This window comes from Candoia aspera, chromosome 3 (assembly GCF_035149785.1).
Source record: "Candoia aspera isolate rCanAsp1 chromosome 3, rCanAsp1.hap2, whole genome shotgun sequence".
NCBI lineage: Eukaryota > Metazoa > Chordata > Lepidosauria > Squamata > Boidae > Candoia > Candoia aspera.
In genome coordinates this window covers 103,077,903-103,101,984 of record NC_086155.1, presented here as the reverse complement: position 1 = coordinate 103,101,984, position 24,082 = coordinate 103,077,903, and the positions used below count along the sequence as shown (strand labels likewise).

The window sequence follows — 24,082 nt, the reverse complement described above, 5'->3', positions numbered from 1 at the left end:
ATTGCTTATGGGTCCCTCCAAAAGATTTTGGAAGATATGCCCACAGGCTGCATGCCTTTCTTCTATCTTGCTGATTTACTGCACAAACATAATATTCAGTAGCTGTCACAGAAATAAGCATTCTAAGAATCTTTCAGCTACTTTTTTTTAAATTGCTTGAAAGATTCATAGCTCTCACCTCTGGGCTTGGAAATCTGTAGGCACTGGCAATTTGTTAGAATCCAGGGAAATGGTGGCAGAAGATTGAGATAGTGCTGTTAATGATAAGGAGATAGAACAAAACATCTAAAACAGATCTCCATTGTTCTCCATGGCTACATTCCTGAATCATCTTCTCAGCTCTATTATCACTGTATTATCTTGCCCTGGTTCTATTTTTCTGCCATGCAGGGGACATTTAGATTATCAGTTTCAGACCCCTGCAGGATTCCAAATTAAAACATCCCCAGCTAATGGCTGTCTAGCTTTCATTTGAGCACATCCAGTAACAGGAAATTCACCACCTTTCTGAAACAGAGAATTATAGAAGGAGACCAGAATAATGCAACCTCTTGCTGCCTTCTGTTGGCTGAATCAGAAGAAAAAATTGTCCTAGCATCAATGCTCACCTTTTTTTCCCCTTTTTGTTTTCTTTTGTAAACAGATTTAATTTTATGGATGGCACTCCTTCGGCGAATTTTGACACCTTTCCTGCAGCCATCATGACAGTTTTCCAGGTATAACTCTGTGCTTTGGAACCTGGAACTACGGAAATTAAATGCAACGTATAGGACTCTACAGCAGTAATTTATTGCCATATGGGGGGATAATATATCAGGGAGGTACTGCTCCTAAAAATGATAATTAAATGTCAAAGTTCTGTCCCTTCCTCTTTGTAATGTGTAGTGAAATATATTGCAAGTCCTGATGTTGTGCCTTTCCCCCCAACCTTATTGATAATAAGCAGTATGGATAGCTATAGAGAGGAGCCCACTAAGAATGAAAGGACATTTGGGAGGGACTGGGAGACTATGTCATCAAATGTTAGTTTTGGGGAGAGACATAAACTTTCCTCCAGATCCAAACTATCATCCCCACCCTTCCAAATCCAAAATAACGAGAACGGTTACTTGTTATTTAACAGACATGGAATATTTGAACAAAGCATCCAAATGAAGATTCTTGTCCCAATCAGTCAACTTAGGGAAAATAATAAATAGTACTGGAATTTCACATGGAAGGTTGAAATAAGACATTGTGGCCTGGTTTACAGATCAAGCTAATCTATGGCTTGTTTAAATGTGGTTGTTGAACAATCCATAATGCCTAGCTGCAGGTCACATGCTCTGCAAAGCCAGTGTCAAACAAATCACATTATTGCTTAGTAAGATATGTGAACTAGGTCAAGTGCTTAAAGAATATTTAAATGGGAGGGAGCAAGATCCAAGTCCTACTTTGGTTTCTGGGAGCAGTTAAAAGTGCTGATTTTTACCTATGAAGCCCTATTTATTTATTTATTTGATTGATTGATTGATTTCTATAGCCGCCCATCTCAGCAAGTGACTCTGGGCGGCTTATAACTATGGAGTTTGGCACCTATGTATCTTTAAAGACCACCTACCCCAACTAAAATAAATTCTCCCTATAAGAACATCTCCAGAAAAATTACTTGTAGTTCCCCACTATGCTCCCACTATGTTCCCCAAAATGAAGTTGGGGGGGATGAGGCTAGAAGGAAATATTTCTCCATAATAGACCCTATGTTATGAAACAACCTCCCTACAAAAGCTACATTAAAAAGCTACATCAGCTCCAATGTTATTGCCCTTCTGGAAGCAAGTCAAAACATAGCTCTTCCAGAGGGCTTTTTAAATTTAATTTATTGAGGAAGCACCATAAATGTGGTTTATATTATTCTAAGTTGCTGTTTTTAATTTTTGTAAGTGTTGTTTTATTATATTGTAGCTACTGCAGGTTTATACATTTTGTAATTATCTTTGTATAACATGGAGAATCATTTGATTGTGATGTCTTAGAAATCAAATCAGTTCAACCAATCATCAGTACTGAGTGGGTACAAAAGCAGCATAGACTTTAAGCTAATTACATAGGACTCAAATACAACTTCCAAGATTGGAATCAACTCCTTTACATGTTTTATTTTCTTTCTGTCAGGCAAAGACTAGTTCCCTATAAATTTAGACTCTACAACAGCATTTAATAAAAATGCACACATGATTTAATAATTAAATAAATTTGAATTGTAATGGCAAGAACTAGAATTCACATATGGACAATTATATATTGGAATAATCATTTGATCAGATCAGCTGAAAACTTTAAAATATTTTAATTTTTTAAATTATGAAATGTATACTCCATTTTCTGCTTATATAAAGTAGGTAGTAAAGTGGGCAGCAGAAAAGAAAAGAAGAAAAGAAAAGAAAAGAAAAAGAAAAGAAAGGAAAAAAAATGATTTGAGTTCAGAAATGTTTTTATTGTCAAAGTTTCCACTTGTATTTTATTTATAAATAATTGTAATTGTAACTATAACAACTAACTTATTAATTATAAGGTATCTGTATTTCAATTAAAAAAATGACCACTTCACTTTAATTGGGAAAGAAGAAAAAACTTTTGGTTTTTTGTGTGTGCAGTTCAGTCACTGATTAGTAGTCTGTCCATGCCCAGAACAGCAGCTTTCCTGCTTAAGGAATTGGACTAGCACACAGGAATCCTAAATTCCCTCTTAGCCACAGGAACTAGCTATATAAATTTAAGCAAGTCACTCTCTTTTGGCCTGTCCTACCTTGAAGGGTGTTCTGAGGGTAAAATGAAAGGAGATCCCTCTGAAAGCTACCTTGAACTTCTGGAGGACAGGTGGAATAGAAATCAAATTAACAATAACTAAAATAAAAATAAAATAAAATAAAATAAACTGTTTGTTTAGATATTAACAGGTGAAGATTGGAATGAGGTGATGTACAATGGGATTCGCTCTCAAGGTGGTGTCAGCTCAGGAATGTGGTCATCCATCTACTTCATAGTCCTCACATTATTTGGAAACTGTATCCTTCCTAATGTATTGTTTTGAAGTATAAGTTATAACATTTGACCATGGAAAGTAGTCATGTGAGTGCTCCTGTTAACATCTCCAAGGTTCCTCATCAGGGTACCTCCATACTTAACATCTGCCAGTCCTGAATTGATTCTGTGCCACTGTGATCCCACACCATCATCTCCACTCAGCAGATGAGACTATTTCAGTAGGAAACATACTCACTAGGTCTTATAGTTGAAATATTATAGCTGTATGCAACTTGGGAGCCTTGTCTCTTGGCTCCTGGGCTCTCTTCACTCTCCTCAAGAAATTAAGCTACTATACTTCAAATGAGTGTTTCACAGCTGGTTCTGATTGGTCATACTATTCTTTTAAAAAGCACTAGACTCAATACTTGGATGGGGAAGTTGGACACTGGTTAGACTACTTTTTTGCACTCCTCTGTTAGCCAACTAGATCAATTTGCACGATGTTCTCCAGGTTTCAAGGTTGTCACAGTGAGAACACATGCAGTTAGTATTAGGCTGTTTCACAGGGTTTGGAAGTTGAAAAGAATGGCACTTTCGTCTTTGTAGCTCTGGGCCTACAGTACAAATCAGAGTAGGACACCAGTCTTTTTTCTTGGGCTATTTTCCTGACTGAAATTTCTATCCATGACTTTCTTTTCTCCCCCAAACTATTGTTTAGACATTGCTTAGATCAGAGAGCTTAGATCAGAGAGCTACAGCCCTTCCTGGTTGGAGATACTGTGGTTACAGGATGAGTCTCTAGTCACTGGAAAATAATTGTGTCCTGAATTTGAAATTACAATACCTGGTTAGTGGCTAAAGCCTGTCTATGGCAATCTAATCAAAATTTCTATGAGACTAGGAGAGATAGTCCTGACATAAACTCAGGAGTCTTTATAGCACCTTTTCCATCTAACAAATTATATTAAAAGATGTAATTAAAAGTTGCAGCTCACAAAAGCTTGTGCCTTTTAATAAAATTTGTTAGTTGGAAAAGGTGCTACCAGACTTCTCATTTTTTGCCCCCATAGACAACATGGCTATCGTCTTACACAGTTCTGTCATAGAAACTTCCATGATCCATCCATCCCACGTGATTGCACCTTTTAAGTAGGACTGGAGCAATATAAGCTGAAAATATGGGAAACATAACCCACATCCACCAGTAAACTTCTTCTACATGGAAGGTTGATTCTGCATTATCTCCATCTAGCTGCTCTAATGAGATGTTTCATTCACCCTCAACTATTCTAGATACCCTACTTAATGTGTTCTTGGCCATCGCTGTGGACAACTTAGCCAATGCACAGGAACTGACAAAGGTAAATGAAAACACTGTAGCATTAACAACCTACTGTCTCTTAAACTCCATATAATATAGAAGTCAATATATTCTTAATCCTGATTATATCATTTTGATGGGACATACTTTCAACCCTGACTTATCAGACTTCAATCTCAAGGAGACAGGATGTCAAGAGCTTAACCTTGGCATAATATAAAACAAAGGGTCTCTCTCAGCCAATGCAAGGAGTTTTTTATCAGCCTTAAGGAGTCCTATTCTGTTCAAGCATATTTGGAATTTTAGTTCAGCAGTAATGGCTTTAAGAAGACTTCACCTCTGCAGCTTTTTCATCTTTCTATAGTAGTTACCTCCTTAATGAGTTTTCAAAACAGTGAAAATAGTCCAATTAATCAGCAACGCTGATTAAATTGGCAATTAAACTATTTTAAAACTCCTTTAGAAGCTTAGATATTTTAAACTTCTAAAAGAGAGGTACCCTTCTTAGAATCTGCCTTCTCACTCTCTTAAATTCCCATTACTTATTATTTTTCCCCATTGATTTATTTGAAAAGCTTTTGCCAGTTTCTTCTACAAATAGGCAAAAGCTCCTTTTCATTTCAGCTAGGCCTACATCCTTTCTCAGATTACTTAGTCCATAGATATAATCATTCCATTACAGTCATCAGGGTTTTTTATAGTTACCTCCTGAAAGCTCTGTATCACGTATATCATTCATTTTTCTCCAGTTTACCTGTTGATACTGGTGCAATTATCATTAACTTACAATTATAAATTGGAATCATGTTTAGATGAGTTTCACTAGGAATTGGATGGTTATGATTGATGATATTACAAAGTATACAGTGAATTAGCTAAGCAACTGAGATCACTGCTGCTTTCATAATGGTGTTTTGGTAGAGATAGAAAGAGTCCATATGATTTATCTGATTTCTGGCCCAGCTGTGTTAATCATTTGTACTACTTGGATGCTAAGCAAACCCTCTGTTACAGACAAATGTCTGTCATAGTTAATATGAATGAAACAACATAATAATCTATTGTTTAATTTGCCTCTGGGTCAGACAAATATGCATCTCTAAATGGAAAACGCCTGCAATATTTTATATCAATAATTCATAAAAATAATATTTATTTATTAGCTCTATTTATTACTCAAATTTATATCCCACCAGAGTCAGTGAATATTTAGAAGGAAAAAGAAAGAAATAATTGGAATAAACTGGCATACATTGGAAGTGAGCTGTAAATATACCATTACTCCTCTAGGGCTCATAGTACACTGTCATAGTTGTCTTTACTGCCCAAAATCTGACTTGGAAAGGCTTCTATATAAGACATCATCTGGAAATCACATGTAAGCTACTATGAAAGGTTTGGAGGATAAATGGGTTATAATACTGTAAATAGTATTATTGTTATTAAACATTTATAACAATATTATAGAGGAAATCCACATGCAAGTGCATTGCTTGTTTATATTCAAGAACAGTGGGTCATTTCCCCCCTTTCTTGAAAGACTCACTGCATTTTACAGGGAAGTCCCCATTCCAACTCTTTTTGTTATGATCTATTAAGCTTGGAGACAGACTGTAATTTTGAACCAACTGAATGGGAAAGGCATTGTTTTATGATGTACATTTTAATTTCTGTGGCATGAGTTAGGAATATTAAGGTACTCAGAGTTGCTTGGAGGAAAATTGGGTGTAAGGGTAAAAAAAGAATAACAGCAGCAATCATAATTTTACAGATATATAGTAGAGTGGACACATGTTTTATAGATCTTTGAAACATTGCAGAAGTCTGAATAAATGGTATTCTAGTAGGGATGTGTATGCACAGCAAGGGCATGCCATACAATGGCAGAAGCCCTTGCATCTTTCTCACTTATGACCTCAGTAAATTTAAAATGGTAGTGCAGACCTCACTGTTGCAACTTGGGATAATTCTGTAACACATTCATTCAAAGTATAGGACTTTTTCTCCCATTTAACCAGTGCCTTTGCCTTTTACTTAGGATGAGCAGGAGGAAGAAGAGGCTTTCAATCAGAAGCATGCTCTGCAGAAAGCCAAGGAAGTCAGTCCAATGTCTGCTCCCAACATGCCTGCTATAGAGTGAGTTGCCAGTCTCATTCATCATGGGCCACATTTCCTTACATCCCCAAGCTTGCTACAGTCATAACTATAAGAAGGAAAGGATTAATGTTGTGTAGAAGTCATAATGTATAAGATTGAAAGAAAATATAAAATAAGGGTAGAGTGTCTGCTTGGCATGTGGAAGCTTCCAGGTACAATCTTTAGAAGCTTCTAAAAGAAAAACCATGTAGCACTGGAGTTATTGCTAAGCTGGGTGGATCAGTGGCTTGATTCCATATCAAATCGGTTCTTATTCAGTGAGGGCAATTAAACTTTACTTTTTAGATGTCCACACAAGGATGGGGGGAAAATATTTCCAGTTACTTGATGTTGATGAAAAAGCTTTTTCTTTTCTTTTCAAGGAAGTTAAGCCATTCAATCTCTTTCAGCCCCCTCAATCAAAGTGCTAAGTGCTGTTTCCATTAATATTTTCACCAGATTTTTATAAATGAGGTCTTTGCCCAATGCTAGAAAAATGCAAAACAAAGCAAAACAAAGAATCTTACTCTTCCTATCAAGCATCTTTAACTTCTATCAAATTTCTCAGCTTTCTCACTAATACTAATAATACTATTAGTAATTTGGAAAACTATTGCCAGACTCCAACCTTCTTTTTTCAGGGAAGGTTGTTGAGAAGGTAGGTGGGCAAGGGCCCTGGATGAAGTAGATTATCCGGATCCATTACAGTCTGGGTTCAGACCTGGGAAAGACAGAAGCTGTATTGGTCAGTCTTATGGATGACCTGTGGCAGGCTTAGATGAAGGGACTGTACACCTCTTTGTCCTGCTTGATATCTTGGCAGTGTTTGATATTTTCAACCATGAAGGTCTCTCTTTGGACCATCTGCAAGAATTGGGAGTTAGAGATACTGTTTTATAGTGTTTCTGCTCCTCTCTGAGTAGCAGATTTCAACTTAAGAGAGAAGAGGGAAGAGAGGTCTGCACAGTGGGCATTTACTTGTGGAGTACGTCAAGACTCAGCCCTCTCCCCCATTGTTTTTATGAAACCTTTGGGAGACCTCATCTGCCAATTAGGACTGAGATATCAACAATATATTCCAGACTGTTCAGTCTGGAATATATTGTTGATATCTCAGTCCTAATTGGCAGATGTGGTGGAAATGTTGACCCAATGCCTGGTAATGTGAGGGGCTAAATAGGGCAGAACAGGCTTAGGATGAATTCCAGAAGCCTTCAGGTCCAGGGTTCCTTCATCTATACCTCCTGATGGGGGAGGGAGCAGTATACCTCAACAAACAGAAATGCAACTTGGGAGTCCTTCTGCATTTGTGACTCCAGCTGGTGTAACTGGTAGACATCTTGGTCAGGAGGGTATTTCTCCAACTTTGACTAGTGCACAATTGCAGCCTTTTCTGGACCAGGAGACACTGGCAATGGTAACTCGTGCCCTTTGTCATCTAACACGTAGAAGTTTGCTCCACATAAGGCTACCCTTTCATGTGATTCAGATGCTTCAGTTGGTCCAGAATCGATCTGCCTACCTACTGATTGGCCTATATAATTTCACTGTTAAAATAGCACCAATTATGCAGGGGTTGTACTGGTTCTGATATGCTTTCAGGTCCAGTACAAGATGCTGGTTATCACTAAAATGCCCTTTATAGCTCAATTCTTGTTACTTTTGGGATCATCTGGCAAAAAATCTGCACGTCTACTCCATGTAGGCAAAGAAGGCAGGGTAAGGATCAAGGTGGAGGGTACAAGGAAATAGATCTTCTCAGTGGTAGTCCTTGTGCTGTGAAATATCTCCCCCACCACCACCCACAGGTGAAGATGGCTCCCTCTTTGCCTCACTTGTCCGTTGTTCTTTCAGGACACAGGATGCAATTTAAGGGAAGCAGTCAAATTATGGGTGGAGCGTTCAAAGATGGAGGCCACATAGCTTTTTAAAATATTTAATTTACTTTAATTGATTGGTTATTATGTTGTTTTAAAGACACGTTGTAATGTTTTCTATGGATTTTACGGTAAGCTATCTAGAGTCCTAGGAGGAGGAAACATAAATTAATATAATAAATAAAAACTAGAACCCTTTATCATCAATGAACTCAAACAGTAGCACATTCAAGACAGGTAAAAGGAAAAAAAATCTATACAGTGTTTTCCTTAAAAAGTGATTAATTTGCTAATGTGGGAAACAATTATCTTTAGTTTAGGCATCTTGGGTGGCTTTAAGAGGGGATTAAGAATCAATAGTCACAGTAGTTACATATTATCTCCAGTATTTGGGTGGAGGTTAAGGCACCAGATGTCATGAGCACTGATGGTGAGCAGGAGGGGGCCCCTATCCAGGGGGGGAAACGCATGCGTAGTACTGAGGAGTTAAGCAGCCATTCAAAGAGACACAGATCAGACCCGCCTTAACCTTTGGGGTTTATCTGTCTGGGTTTTTCCCACGCTTCTTCAGTTTGTTAGGATTTTCTGTCTAATGTAGCAGTAATAAACACTAGAGACCTATTCCTTGTCTCAGCATGGTTCCTGGCTGTTAGGACACCAGGCTAGAAACCAGGAAACTGTGAGGTCTAGTCCTGCCTTAGGCACAAAGCCAGCTGTGTGACCCTGGGCCAGTCACTCTCTCTCAGCCCTAGGAAGGAGGCAATGCAATGTACTTCTGAAAATGCTTCCAAGAAAACTGCGGGGACTAGTCCAGGCAGTCACCAGGAACCAAGACAGACTTGAAGGAACAACAATAATAGAAAAACTGCTGGGGAACATGAGGGAGATGCTATTGCAGTAATATGATAGATTACTATAAAAATGTTTTAAAAACAATTGAGTAAATATTAAAAGTTCAAATTAAACCATTAAGTAAAATGGTTTAAGCAATATGATCAGTAAAAAAACTAGAATTAAAAAGTCTTTAGAGATAGCTTAAAGGCTGTAAGAGAGGAGCCAAAAGAGTTCTCAGGAGAGAGATTTCATCTAGCATGAGGTCACCACTGAAAAGGATTTATCTTTGCTGCCCATCAACCTGACCAACCTTAATTTGGGGCAGAAAACAGAGTCTCTGTGGCTGATCTTATGTCCAGGTCATACACAGATGAGTACATGTTGTCCTTCAAGTAATTTAGTCACACACTGTAGAGGGGAGAGCTGACAGATATGTTTCTGAACTTTAAAGAGTAAATATCTAATTTCTCCAAGAGAAAGATTTTTTCCCCCAAAAATAGTTTTCTATGAATTAAAGTGGTGATTATGGTTGGGGTTCTCTTACATTTGCTGAAAAGAATAGAAAGCCAATGAAAAGAAGTGAATGAGTAGAAATCCAGAAGGTGGCAGATGTTAGTGGTTGCTGCTTATTTTATGAAGCCCAGCTTATTTTAATGCACCAAACAGAACTTCTCCCTCTTTACTTTCCTCCCTATCCAGTACTTCTTCCCCTTGCTTTATCTCCATCCAGGCAGATGTTCTTTCATCTCCCTTTCCTTCCTTCCTTCCTTCCTTCCTTCCTTCCTTCCTTCCTTCCTTCCTTCCTTCCTTCCTTCCTTCCTTCCTTCCTTCCTTCCTTCCCTCCTTTCCCTCCCTCCCGCTGAAAGAAGGTGAGGAAAATATGTATGTGTAGAGTGTTTCTCTGTGTGAGAGTGGTTTGTGTATGACAGAAAAAGAATAGCTGGTATATGCAGATGAGGGATCAGTTAATTTTACAAATCTGGTAGCTTATTTTGCAGGCAATTAATCACTATTGATGCAACTAAGATTTATATATTTCTCATGTCCTTCCCTTGTGTGGCCTATGACAGGTATAAATGCAGTATACACATCATATATACGCACATGCATATACAAATGTATTATGCACCTACGTATCCTGAGTCCCCAGAATTTATTTATTTAGTAAATTTATAGAGCCACCCATCTCACATATGCAACTCTGAGCAGCGTAAAAAATGATTTCAGCTGAGAGATTTGTCCTGAGGAGAACCAAACACTGCTCTGTGTAATTGCTCCACTGGACTACAGTTCCCATATATTTTTATAACCTCTGACAAGACCCAACTATTCCATTAGAGTTTGGCCTAGCCCACCTTGGCCTTTTTCTCATAACTCCTGGTGTTTTTCCACAATAGTCTCATTACATTCCCATTAAAACTCTTTTGTTCTGGAGCCATCTTTTGTGAAACTTCTGGTTGGGCCTCCTTTGAACCAACTCTGGCATTAATTTATTGATACATTATTCATTGATTAATACTTGATTAATATTCTTTTTGTTGTCGTTTTAATTATTTATATTATTTTAAATCAATTATCAATAATTATAAAGATAGCACAAAGACAGAGAATTGTATACAAAACTGCATTTCATTATATTTCAAGTATTATCCCCAAAACTGTATCACCTTGTAACAAAAACTATATAAATAAAAGAATGATAGCTAAAAAGAGAAAAAATAAAAAAAGATTGAAGGAAGAAACAAAAAATACCTAATTTCTACAATTTCAAAATAAAATAGTATAATATGATTTTCAACCTATGGTTAAATTTAGCTAGTTAGATTTAGACTACTATATGACAATGGAGGTTGATCAAACAACCCAGGAGAAGGCAATGACAAGTCATTTCTAATTTATTGCCAGGAAGACTTGAACTTGAATTTGACTTAAGGGCATCATCACCTTATCTCTACCTAATATACCAATAGTCCTAAATGCAGTGTCAGAAACTGACCTCAGTCCGAGGCAGAAATCTTTGTGATATTGCTATCTCAGAGCCTAACGTTGGCATGTTGTTCTATTATTATTATTATTATTATTTATTAGATTTAATATAGCCACCCACTCTAGTGGACTCTGGGCGGCTTACAAAATATAATTAATAATTAAAAGATTTAAAAACATAAAATAAAACAAGACAGCCCGGACTAAAAACAAAATCTCCTGCTTCAAGGGGGAAAACACACAGTATTGCTTCCCGTAAAGCTTTGACCCCCTGCAGCATATTCAACCCTCTTTCAGCCTAATGCAGAACAATTGCTCCCAAGTATCTATGTATTTCATCTTTTGTATACTTTATTGATTAGTCTATTTGACCATATCAAAGCATAGGCATCAGCCGCAGTAAAATACAATAAGACAAAATAAGGTAAGATACAATATAATGAGATAAAATAGGCTATAGTGAGATGAAATAGATAAAATATAGTAAGGTAAGGAAAACTAAGGATAAAAAGTAAATAAGGTGGTATAAGATAAAATAGAATACAGAGATATATAATAAGATGAATATTAGACTTATTACCTAATTTTGTCTTACTGTATTTTACTGCGGCTGATGCCTGTGATTTGATATGGTCAAATAGACTAATCAATAAAGTATAGTACTAACTAATTACTAATCTTTTGTATACTGATACCATTCTTAGCTGTGGAAAAATACATACTCCAAACGCATAGATATTGCTCATATTTAATGTTCATTATGAAAGAAATGGATTAGGATTTATCTTTATGCACAAGTGTTGACAGTACTTTGGTTCTCTGCTTGTGCATTATGTGGGATTCTCTGCACTGGGAGTGCTGGGACCATGAGTGATATTGCTGTGGACTGAATGCATTCATTTTCCTTCCCCAGAAGAGACAGAAGGAGGAGACACCACATGTCGATGTGGGAACCACGCACCAGTAATCTGTATGTGTGCACGTGATTGCTCATTGTGAGAGATTACGTGTGTGTATGTGACAGACTACTTCTGTTGAGTTCAAGTGTGTGTTGTTCCATGTTTATGTTGTAAGTATGGATGTTTCAATTCAGTAGTGTGTATGTGTGTATAGACTGAACAGCTATAAATCAGAGTGGGTCTATAATCCGTCTATGTTACGCAGGTATGAGAGTATGCTTCTGCGTATGAAACAGGTCTGTGAAACAACTTAAGCTGTATTGTACCTACTACACTGTGTGTGTGTGTGCATACAGTATAGTAATCTGAATGTGTATTCAAACTGTTCATGTGTGACTGTGTGTATGTCTGTGTGTTGTGTGTTTGCTTACCAATATGTCAGACATGTGTCTTTTTATGTACAAGTAGGCCTGTGTCCGTACGTCTGTCCATAAAGTTATGGCATACAATTTTATAAGACCAGCAAAATCCCCTCAGAACAATCAATGCCGCAGACAAACATTTCCATAGCAGCATCTACAATTTGCAGTTGCTCCTTAAAAATGAGCTGTTAGGTTAACTGAGATACAGGTTTGTGAGACCAAAGCTGGAGATGTTGCTGGGGATGTTAACTGACAATTCCCCTAGCAATTGAGAAGAGCTAGAAGTTATCCAACCCTGTACATGTTTACTCAGGGGTAAACTGCACTTTGTGCCAAGAGGACTTACTTTCAGAAAAGTTGGCTCTGGGCTGCAGCCTTAGGTGATAGAGTGATTACAAGCATTGAGAGGAGAACCTAAGTGGTGCCAGGTTCTAAAGATGGGACTGGTGGGGCACTGGATCAGCCTGGATGCATTTGCTTCACCCTGGCACTGAGCTGAATGGGACTTGGTACTGCATGCCTCCCCAGTGCTACTTCTTCCTGAACCCCCTGCATGTGCCTCTTTGGGTCCACCTTCCCTCCTTGGCCTGTTGGCTAATTGCCACTCTTTCAGAGTAGTAAAGGAAATGTCCCATTTGCCTACCAAATGGGTGGCAAATTGAGTAGCCCTTATGCTTGCATGCAGTACATTAGGTCATCTTTGCCGTACCCCTGCTTGTTAATGAACACTTACTTCTTTTACTGCACTGTAAGTTTATTAAAACTGTACTGATACCATATGTTTAAGTGATCTGGTGGGTGCTTTCCCAAACACAGTATTGTGAATATGCTTCAGTCTTTGGCCTCATTGTCCTATTGCTTGGGCTTATTGCCATGTGCCCAATGAATGTGGAATGAAATGTCTTCTAATGATTTGTTGATGTCATGCAAGTGGACTTGATTCTCTTGTCATCCTTGGATACTGGGATTTGCTGTGCATTCATGAAATTCAGGGAGACAGAGAATCAAGCCCCAATATGTGATTTTGTATGGTCCTAGTTGCATGCTGTATGTACTGGTATGTGTTCTTATGTTTCTGACAGGGCACAGATGAATTGAACCCATTTGTTTTCCTTTCCCAGGAGGGAGAGGAGAAGGCGACATCACATGTCTGTGTGGGAACAGCGGACTAGCCAGCTCCGCCGACATATGCAGATGTCCAGCCAAGAGGGCATCAACAAAGAGGAACCTCCTCTGCTCAATCCGCATGCCAGTATTTTTCGGAAAAGGAAGTTATTGGAAAACTCTGGCCTGGAAAAGAATGAGGGTGATCAAGGGGGTAGGCCAGAGCAGACAAATGGAGAAGGTCTGGAGCAAAACCTCCCAGGGTCCAACCCCTGCCCCAGCATCCGGGATGACCAGAGCAGTCCATCTCCTCAGGCCAAGAGGGAATGGGAAGAGTGGCATCACAAATCATTTCATGGCAATTGTGATCTCAATGACCAGGAAGGCAGAGGAAATGTGAGCTTTGACGACAGGGCTCGGCTCCGGCAGAGTCAGAGGCGCAGCCGACACCGCAGGGTGAGGACTGAACCGAAGGAGAATAGAACAGTTAGCCAAGAGAATGGCCCAGAAGGGGTCACGCCAGCAAAAGGAGAGCAGAGTGGGGATCAGAAGGAAAATGGAGAGGAGAAGGAGACAATCACTGAAAAGGAACCAGTGGCTGACATGGAGCTGAAAAGGTAGGTGATCTCGTTCTGTACTTGATGGTGTCTCCCCAAGAAAATAAAAGGGTGTGTGCTTATCCATTCTGATGATTGCTAGCCACCAAAGGTAGGTGATCACTAAATCCGTACAAACTTTGAGCAAAATGTGGCAAATTGTAATAATCTAAACTGGCTATTACTGGATGATGGTTAATGGCATTTTCACACATTCAGATCATCTAGGAATTATTGGATTACCACCTGCCCACATACTGTAAAAACAGCTATTAAAGTAATGGGTAGCTGACAATTGGGCCAGGAGCCAAAGTGAAGTCCATTATAGAAGCCAGAAAGATATGAAGCTAGGGCCCAGGAGTATGTGATGCTTCCTTTGTAGAATATTTTTAACCTAGTAGATAGAATTATATTAATATAAATCTATTATTTGTGTGACTTTTCTTTTTTGAATACTCTGTTTGTTTTGTGTACTGGCTGAATAAATTTCAGAAAACAATTTTCTTTTGCTATTCTATTTTTGCTATTTTTAAAATATTTTTTATTTATACGATACCAAACTGATGAAATATATATGATCAATAGATAGATAGATAGATAGATAGATAGATAGATAGATAGATAGATAGATAGAATGTTACCCTCTCAGGTCCATAGATACTGCTCTAGACAAGCTAGATGAGGCAATAATTGTTCAGTATCCTGAGAAGCATGGTTAAAAGGCATGAGATAAGAATCGATGTACAGTAAAAACTCAGTTTTGTGGAATAATTGGGGAAAGGGGTGTCCATTACAGCTGAATGTACATCACATGAAAATTGATGTGATTTGTGTCATTTAAGTTGCTTGTGTAAATTTTGCATAATTACAGAATTATACGGATGCTGTCAATTATGCCAATTGTCCCGACTGCTTTAGCAACAACAAACTTTGTCCATTAAGAGGTCATAAAGACTGAGCTAAATGTTTCTATTGCATCCAAAGCCCACTGAATAGAGGTCTGTAAAACTGTTGGCCTTGTGGGGTAGTCCAGATGAGAAGCACACCCAGAAGTACTAGTTCTAATTTTATTGTGAGGTTACATTAACAGAATCTTGCAGGTATGAAAGTTCATCTCTTCCTCCCCTCACCTTTACAGTCCAAGAAACTAGGGTTTCTTCTGAGATGTTTGCCACTCCCCCATTCCTTCTGCGGGCTCAGCTGCTGCTTGTCTGACCATTGTCTAGCCTCTGGCTCTTCCTCCTGTCTCCCAAGGTCATTCCCACATTCCATTACAAAAACTGAAGTTTTATTGTATTTATTTTCCTCATCAATAACCATCGGTACAGTCAAAGGCTACAGAGCAAAATTCTCTCTTTGTGGAATGTACTGTACATTGCAAAGTCACCACTATGGGGACATTTGCAGAGCAATTCATGTCACTTAAAAGGGATTAGATGTGGATGGGATCTATCATGTAAATGACTAAAAATACCTGAAAATATGGGAAAAAGAGGAGGGAAACTGCTGATGAGAAGGTTCAAGTCAAGTCATTAAAAGCCAACAGGAAACTGAGAAAGAGTTGGGTTCAGCTGATAATGTCTTGAAGGATTTCCAAACTGATGAAATTCATTTTTAAAACTATCACTGCTAATAGTATAAGTCAAGTATGGGAAACCTCTAGCCTATAGGTCTAATCTAGCTGACCAGAACAGTGTATCTGGATAGCAGGGAATTTAGTGAGATTCTTCCTGCAAAGCCTGTGTTTCCCTACAGCTGCCAGTTACTCTTTTACGAGTTCATCCATACCAACAAGAAACTCTTCTGGGACCTTCACAATAAATTTTCTTAACAGAGGTATTGGGTATTTTCTGTTCTTTGTCTGCCACAAGCCACGCTCCTGCTGGGAGAACCACGTGGCAGCAAATCTCCTGCCCCATCTACTCCAGGAGAATCAGAAAACAAAGATTTTGATGAGAGGCAGCACTTACCTCATTTAAATGACATCCCATAACATAGGAGCAAATGATACTTGGAATGACCCCTAGACCCGTCAAGGCATTCGCTTGAAATTGAGAACAGTCTGATTTAAGTCTCCATTTGACTATGAAGTAATTGGGGGCCAGTTGCTATTTCTCAGCCAAATCTCTCTCTCAGATTGTTGTGGTGAATTAAAATGAGGGGATACTGAGGTCCCAGAAGAAAAGGAGGATATGTTTTTCTTCTTAGGGTTTGTCCCACTTGCTGCATGGTCTGCTTGTTTGCACCACACTTGCTACTGTACACAGCATGATGTGACGATGGGTTTATTCTTCAGATGGCTTATGTCAGAGCCCAATGCTGATTTGGGCTTGACAGTGAATGACTGGCCCGAGTTCACCCAGCTGGTTTCCTAGCCTAGGAAGGACAAGAACCTTGGTCTCCCCATTCTTAGCCTACCACTTTACGCTACTACACCACACAGGCCTAGTTCCAGTTATGGTTAAATAGCTTGCAGGTGGGTAGTTACTTGTTAATCTTTCAACAAGCATCAGTAATAAATAATGGAGGACTCTCTGAATTATACAGTCTTGGTGAGCTCTCTATAAGGTCGCATAAGACAAAGAGTAGAAAAGGATGCAGAAGCAAAAAGAGTCTCCTTCTAGCTTTGTTGCATATTTATACTTTCTACAACAGACATGAGTCTCACGTAAGATTAATTTGGATTTGTTATATTCAAATAGAAGGATTAGAAAAAAATGTTGTTTGGCTATTTTTCAATCTTATATTAGGGTTAGCAGATCTGAGCTGCAAAAAAAAAAAGTTGTCGTTGCTATCCTGTGGTCATCCAAATTTTATAGCCTAGTTCTGGTAGTTCTACTTATATAGAATGATGGCTCTGATTCCTGCTAGCAAGAAGTTTTCATTACACTAGTTTTATTTTCTATCCTGATGGAATACCCACAGAAATATGGCAAGCAACAGAAGAAGAATCAATAAAGATTCAAACCAAGCTATGACAGCAAATCTGGAGAACAACACAGTGACCAACTGATTGGAAGAGGCCAATCTACATTCCAGTACCAAGAAACAGAGACTTATCTGAATGTGCAAACTATTGTAAAATATCCTTAATCTCACATGCTAACAAAATAATGCTTAGGATCATCCAATGCAGATTGGAGCCATACATGGAAAAGGAGATGCCAGATGTTTAAGCTGGCTTTAGAGAAGGTCAATGAATACAAAACATTATTGCTGATGCATGCTGGATACTTGAGAAAGTCAAAGAATACCAAAAAGAAGTCAGCATGTGCTTCATTGATTATAGAACAGCATTTGATTGTGTCAATCATGTCAAGCTGAGGAATGTGCTTAGGAAAATGGAAATCCCAGAACATTTCATTATCCTCATGTAAAACCTATACACAGGTCAGGAAGCCACAGTACAGACAGAACATGGCAAAACAGGCTGCCTCCAGGTTGGCAAAGGAGTGAGATAGGGCTGCATACTCTCCCAATATTTATTCAACCTATATACTTAATATATATTAAGGAAGTTGGAAGAAGATGAGTGTGGTTTTAAAACTGGAGGAAGAAATATCAATATCCTGAAATATGCAGTTGACAGTACTCTGATAGCTGAATCTGCAAGTTCTAGTAATAAAAGACAATGAACACAGTGAAAAAAATGGGACTAAAATTAAATATAAAGAAGACCAAACTAATGACAACAACCAGCCTTAGAACTGACAGTGAAGATATTGAAGTGGTAGATAGCTTCTGCCTTTTAGGATCAACCGTCAACAGTAAAGAATCCAACAGTTAAGAAATACACCACAGGCTAGCACTTGGCAGAACAGCCACAAAGGCTTTGGGGAAGATATTCAGATGCTGTGATGTGTCTATATTTACAAAGGATGGGCAATGGTGTTCCCTGTGACACTCTATGGAAGTGAAAGTTGGACTTTGAAGAAGCAAGATAGAAAGACTATTGACACATTTGAAATTTGGTATTTCAGGAAACTCCTGAGAATACTATGGACAGCCAAGAAAACAAACAAATGCATCATCGAAGAAATCAGTTCATAGTTCTCACTCAAGGCACAAATGTCCAGGCTCAAATTATCCTACTTTGGACACATTTTGCAAAGACCTAGCTCTCTGGAGAAGGCTCTAATGCTGGGAAAGGTGGAAGGAAAGAGATGAAGAGAATGATGAGCAGCAAGGTAGATGGACTCAGTTACAGTGACGCACTGTTGAATGACCTGAAGGACCAGTTTAGGGACAGATTGTAATGGAGAAAATCTATCTATGTGATCACTAAGAGTCAACACTGACTTAATGGCACATAAATCAATCAGTTTTATTTAAATATGAAAGCAAAATGTTGATTTACTTTGGAAGACTAAATTTAACTCTCTTCCCTTGCTGTTTTTAAAGTCTTAACTAACTTTGCCAACAGACACAGTACAGTGGTTAAGTCTGTGAGTTGTGAAGCAGGACATCCCCTGTTCAGATTATACCATGCAGTCTTCAGTAAGGCACTATTTGTCTTGCCCCATTCATTAATATAAACAAGACTATGCTGTGGCAAATACTTTAGTTTCTGAGTTTTTAGAGAATTCTGTGTTGTCTTTGCTGACATAGTATTCCCTCTGAAAATATCCTTTGACACACAATATAAATACAAAATTGGCCATCCTTGGCAGAGTTTTTGCTCATGAAATCAGAGATATTTCTAGATGAGCCTCTTAATGTGCAGTATTTGACAGGAAGATGGACCAGTTGATATTGTTTGTAATTTGGAATCCTCTCATTTGTTCCTGTTTTTTAATGATTATTCTTAACCTAATTTAAGGTTTTCTTATGATTATTCTTAACCTAATTTAAGGAAAGCAGAATTGAAATTATAGCACCAAGCTTTTGGAGGGAAGGGAGGGAAATGCACAACTGAGACACAGTTGAAGAAGTTTCCAGTTGGGAAAGGTTGATGAGGTCAGAGAAGTTTTGTTTAAAGGCTGCTTTGTACCATGAATCTGAGAAAGGGCTATTGAAACCTTCCTTTAGCGGAGTAATTAAGTCAGCCAATGGATCTCATTCCTTCTACATGGGTAGAATCTCCTCTCTCCTCATTCCCCCTAAACACACTGAAAGGTGTCAGAATTTCTAGAAAAACAGTGGATAGGAAGGGGAAGTTTAATTCTCCCTACTTTGAATGCTACTTCTCCTGGAAGCAAAATGCAGGTGTAAAGGAAGATATACACTACTCATATAAGCAAGGGAAATCAAGCAGACATCTCTACATTGTAAAACTGACTAGTATGAAATTAACTAGATTGGGAATAGGCATCTTCACAGAAAATTAATGGAATGTACAGACCAGTGTATCTTCAAGTTTAGTTATAAGTAACTGTAATCTGCTAGCCCTCTAAGTGTATAATAATAGAATAATAGATTAGTACAAGTAAACATATAAACAAAAATGTGTTGTTTTATTCATTCATACAGGGATCCCATTGTTGAAGAGATTTAAAGTAGTCTCATGGCCAGGCTTTGAACCGGAAAGGTACTGAACAAACAGTATGCAATTTTAAAACCTGGAAAAGAATATGCCAGTGGTGGTGGTAGAAAACTGGAAGAACAGAGCACTGGCTGTTTCAAAACAGCAATATGTGAAAGGGTTCAACTTATCTATGTAATAATTGCTTCATAGAGAGAACCTAATAAGATGCATGCACTAAAAAAGCAAGTTTTCCTGAAAAGTGGATATTCACTTTGAATGCTTGTAACTTACAGCAGAAAAGCTTCTTCTTCTTTTTTTGGCAGTGCTTAGGAGCATCACATCTACAAGTATCCGATATAGCTAAAGTTATTTAAAATACTATGAAAATCCTAGGTATTATTTTTATTCTTATTCTCCTGCCTTTGCTTTGGCTCACAAACACGCGCCCATACTCTCTATCTCTTACTATGACCCTCTCTTTCTAAATTCTTCACACAGGACCAGTGAAGCAACAACAAACAACGTCGAGCTTCCCGTGACCACCCAAGAGCCAAGCCCCTCAGAAGGTCACCAAATGTTAGACAAAAGCAAAGAGGCAAGTCCAGTGAAGCAGGATGGCAGCAGCCTAGAGACAAGTGAACAAGTGCTTTTGGGTGACCTACCAATGGAGTCAGGGAGGACTATCAGCAGGAGTGAACCTGATCTTTCATCTATCACTGCCAACATGGACAAAGCAACAGAGAGCACTACCATCATGATTGATGTTCAAGACTCCACCGTGGTACAGAGTAAGTATCTCTCTCTTTTCTCATTTGACAGCAAATCTCAGTCTGTTAAAGGGAGATATAGATTGCCATGCAGCATTGTCAGCCTCTTGGATGATACCAAGATAGCCCCCTCCTTGTTAACATTTCAGAAGCTTTTAAATAGAGCTGTTCCAGAGAGTCTTCCCCGAATTTTATCAAGCCGTCTAATTTTCTATTTTTATCCATGTAGTTTTTGTTTGGGTGTGGTTTTATACTCTATGCAAGGCACCGAGAGTCTCTGAATTGCATGGGGGAGAAATGTGGACAATAAATAAATTTAAAAATATCCCTCTGTGTAGGATGGGGGCCAAAGTTTATTACAGATTTGTTGGTGCTTTCATATGGAAATGAGTGAATATTATTCCACAGACAATTTGACAGGGAAAACTTTCAAACAGTTATGGGATTTTAATTGTGGTACAACTTGAATTGGTATTGCTGAAATAGTCATCAAAAATGTCAGCTGATATTCTCTGAATAGGCTGACCATACATCCCATTTTGAATGGGACAGGCCCGTTTTTTTAACATTTCCAGACCATTCCATCATTTTAATATAAATGTCCATTTTGTCCCATTTTCTTAAAAACCTTACTTAAAAATTTGAAAGTTCCCACGAAGCTGTCAGAATGCAGTCTGACTTTGAGTGGAAGGAGGGGGAGCTCAGCAGAAACAGCAGGAAAAAAAGCCCCAGAGCTCAACCTGGAAGGAAACCTAAAAAGAAAAAAACAGGATCAGCTGATAGGCGGTGATCAGAGGGCGGGCCAGTTGGCTCCTGCCTTGAAATGGCAGGAAGAAAAGAATGTAAAAGCACAGCCAGAGGAGGAACGTCTTATCGGGGACAACCATTCACTAGACTCTCCAACCCAGCCTTGTCTCTCGCAAAAAAAAGGAATCTGAAGATTTCCAGCCTGAGAAAACCGGAGAAGTTCCTGCCTGCCAATCCAGCCCATCTCCCAGCCTTGCCCCGTTTTGCCATCCCAATGTCCCATTTTTGTCCTAAGGAAATATGGTCAGCCTATCTCTGAACCAGATTCAGTTTAGAATTCTAGGGGGTCATAAAAGGATATCTGCAATCCCCCCCGCCCACCAAATTCTCTGGTTTGAATCAAAATACACTCCCCACCTTCCTTCCTTACCTGTCAAGTTGCAACAGTGATCACATTAACAGCTGATGGGATAGGGGAAGATTTCATGCTTTCCTTTCCCCTGCTTTTTTCTCCTGACCTGACACGCTGGCTATCTTTGTAAGGGGCGGCAAAACCCAGGAGAAGAAAGGCTTGCTAAGTGTCTGAATGAGTGCTGCATTTGGAGCAACTCTCAGAAGAATTGCCTTTCCCATGATCCTCCAGAATTTTTTAATGTTAAACAGAGTTGCCACCATAGAAAGAATGAAGGGACAAGCTGCCTGTTTCCCCCTTCATGCTGCCACTACTGCTCTTGTCTTGTTGCAACCCCTGGGTGAACATTTGGGAGAAAGGAATTTAGGGTCTGGCAAGAAGGTTGACAGGAAGGGCGAGTGAGGAATGGAGGATGTAGACCTCATGGACCTGAGAGTTTCTTCTTTTTTTCACATCCTATATCACATTCTGAACTTTGGAGAACTTGCCCAGGTCATCGCAATTGATGAGGCATCATTCACCCCTTCCTTCACATGGAAGAGCTTTAAAATAGTTTTGTTTTTAAGCCGAGAGTACTGTAAAGCAATTCTATAATTTGCTGAACATGATGGTGGGAGACCCATGAGTAGACTGGGTCCACTGGCATCCATGGAGAGGTGGGGTGGGGTAAGGGAATTAGAGTGATGTACAAAAGTTGGACACTCAGCACAGTGCCGCTTTTCTACATGTGTCGTGATGTTATTCCCCCCTCCCCCCGCAAAAAAAAAAGAATGTGTGGTTTGTGCCCTGATGGTGATTTTGTCATTCTGATGGAAACAGCAAGAGCCCATGGTTGCCACTGGCTGGATCTGCTGCTAAATCCCTGAAAAGCAGGGCAACATTGGGAAGAATAATTCAGAATAGAGAACTGAACTCCTATTCCACCCATGCATTCTCCTAAATTTAGTTTCAAAGCCATTTTTTCCCCTGATGTAGCTCAACTGGAAGAAGCATTGACTATAAATAAGCAGCTTTGGGTGATAATAGTTTCTGTTACTTCCTCTCACCCATGCTAGATTTTAAAAAAATGTCCCCATCCCACCCATTTGCTATCAGAGGTTTGCTGTCATGTTATTTACACCCTAAATTTCAGAAAATAAATCTGAAAAACCTTAGTGATATGGGTGCAATGCTCCTTGACAGCAATGATAATCTGTCATTTTTATTATCTGGCCACAAAATCAATGAATGAAAAGGATTCTGCAAGCCATCTTCAAGCAAAGGAAAGTAAAAAACCAGAGTAATGCTCTTAAAATATTCATTATGTAAATCCAACAAATGTCAAGTTATGCAGAGCTTTTTTTTTCTCAGGGAGATTTTCAAGCATATTTTGAGAACAACTGTATCTTGCTATTAAGTGTTATCTTTTAGTTCCTGCTACTAAAATATGATAAAACATTTCAGAAGGCAGGCATGTATCACTTGAAGCATATTGTGGAGCCATAGGCCACTGCTGTTTAGCTATTTAAAGCAAATATATTGCTAACCACCCCATGTTCTTGAGAGATTATGGTATTATGGCCCTCTCGAGGGAGGACAAACCATTCTGATGGAAGTCTTCCCATCCTTTCCAATAATATATAGAAATGGAGATTGGAGGTGTTATCATTGGAAGTGTGTGAAGAGTTTCAAGCATGTTTTGAGCTTGAAGCCCTTGTAATGTGTTGGAAGCAGGCTGCTCCGACCTCATGTGTTCTGATGCTTTTCTGATCATCTTGAAGTGTTGCAAACTTCAAACAGTCCTGTTCTGAGACAGGTGTTTTGAGCATGAAAGAGGTCTGTTTGGAGTTTGGAATGCTTCAGGAATGGTCAGAACACTTCTGGTGAGATTTGAACAACCCATTTCACACTTGAAACTACATATTTCATTAGTGAAAGATTTTGCATATCACTTATCATTGTGATGTTCTGTGAATTTCCCCTTTCTCTGTTCATGTTATTTTCTGGGGTCAGGGCTTGATTGCTGGCAGAAGCCTCTTACTTTTGGAGAAACAAGGGCACCGATAGGTAGAGTGTGGAAAGCACAACCATCTCAACTTGCAGTTTTCTAGATGAGGATGGATAATTCAGTTTAATCTTGCTATTATCTCTAATACCAGCAAACGTATATATGATACTTTTTTATGAAGAGTGCATTTCAATGCAATGCTTAACATGTTTTAGTGTAACAAGAACAAGCCATGGTAAGCTTGGGGCTCAGGCATCTCTCTTCACCATTTTTCTCCTGCAAGGAACTCATGAACTTCCACTTCAGATTTAAATTAAATGTTTTTTTTTAATCCATTCAGTCATGTCCAATTCTCAGCGACTAGCTGGACAAGTTCCTGCAGTTTTCTTGGCAAGTTTTTTCAGAGGTGATTTGCCTTTGCCTCCTTCCTAGGACTGAGAGTGAATGGCCAAGGTCACCCAGATGGGTTTGTGCCTAAGGCAGGACTAGAACTCACAGTCTCCCAGTTTCTAGCCTTAACC

At 38.9% G+C, this 24,082-nt stretch overlaps 1 protein-coding gene across 1 annotated transcript in view; it reads left to right on the top strand.

The window, feature by feature from the left end:
• CACNA1E (calcium voltage-gated channel subunit alpha1 E) overlaps positions 1-24,082 on the top strand; it is a 260,398-nt gene that overhangs the window by 162,140 nt on the left and 74,176 nt on the right. The window contains exons 15-21 of the mRNA XM_063298452.1: positions 644-716; positions 2,930-3,047; positions 4,303-4,370; positions 6,369-6,466; positions 12,077-12,133; positions 13,606-14,205; positions 20,147-20,436. Of these exons, the coding sequence (XP_063154522.1) occupies positions 644-716; positions 2,930-3,047; positions 4,303-4,370; positions 6,369-6,466; positions 12,077-12,133; positions 13,606-14,205; positions 20,147-20,436 (1,304 nt within the window). The remainder of the gene's footprint in view (positions 1-643; positions 717-2,929; positions 3,048-4,302; positions 4,371-6,368; positions 6,467-12,076; positions 12,134-13,605; positions 14,206-20,146; positions 20,437-24,082) is intronic.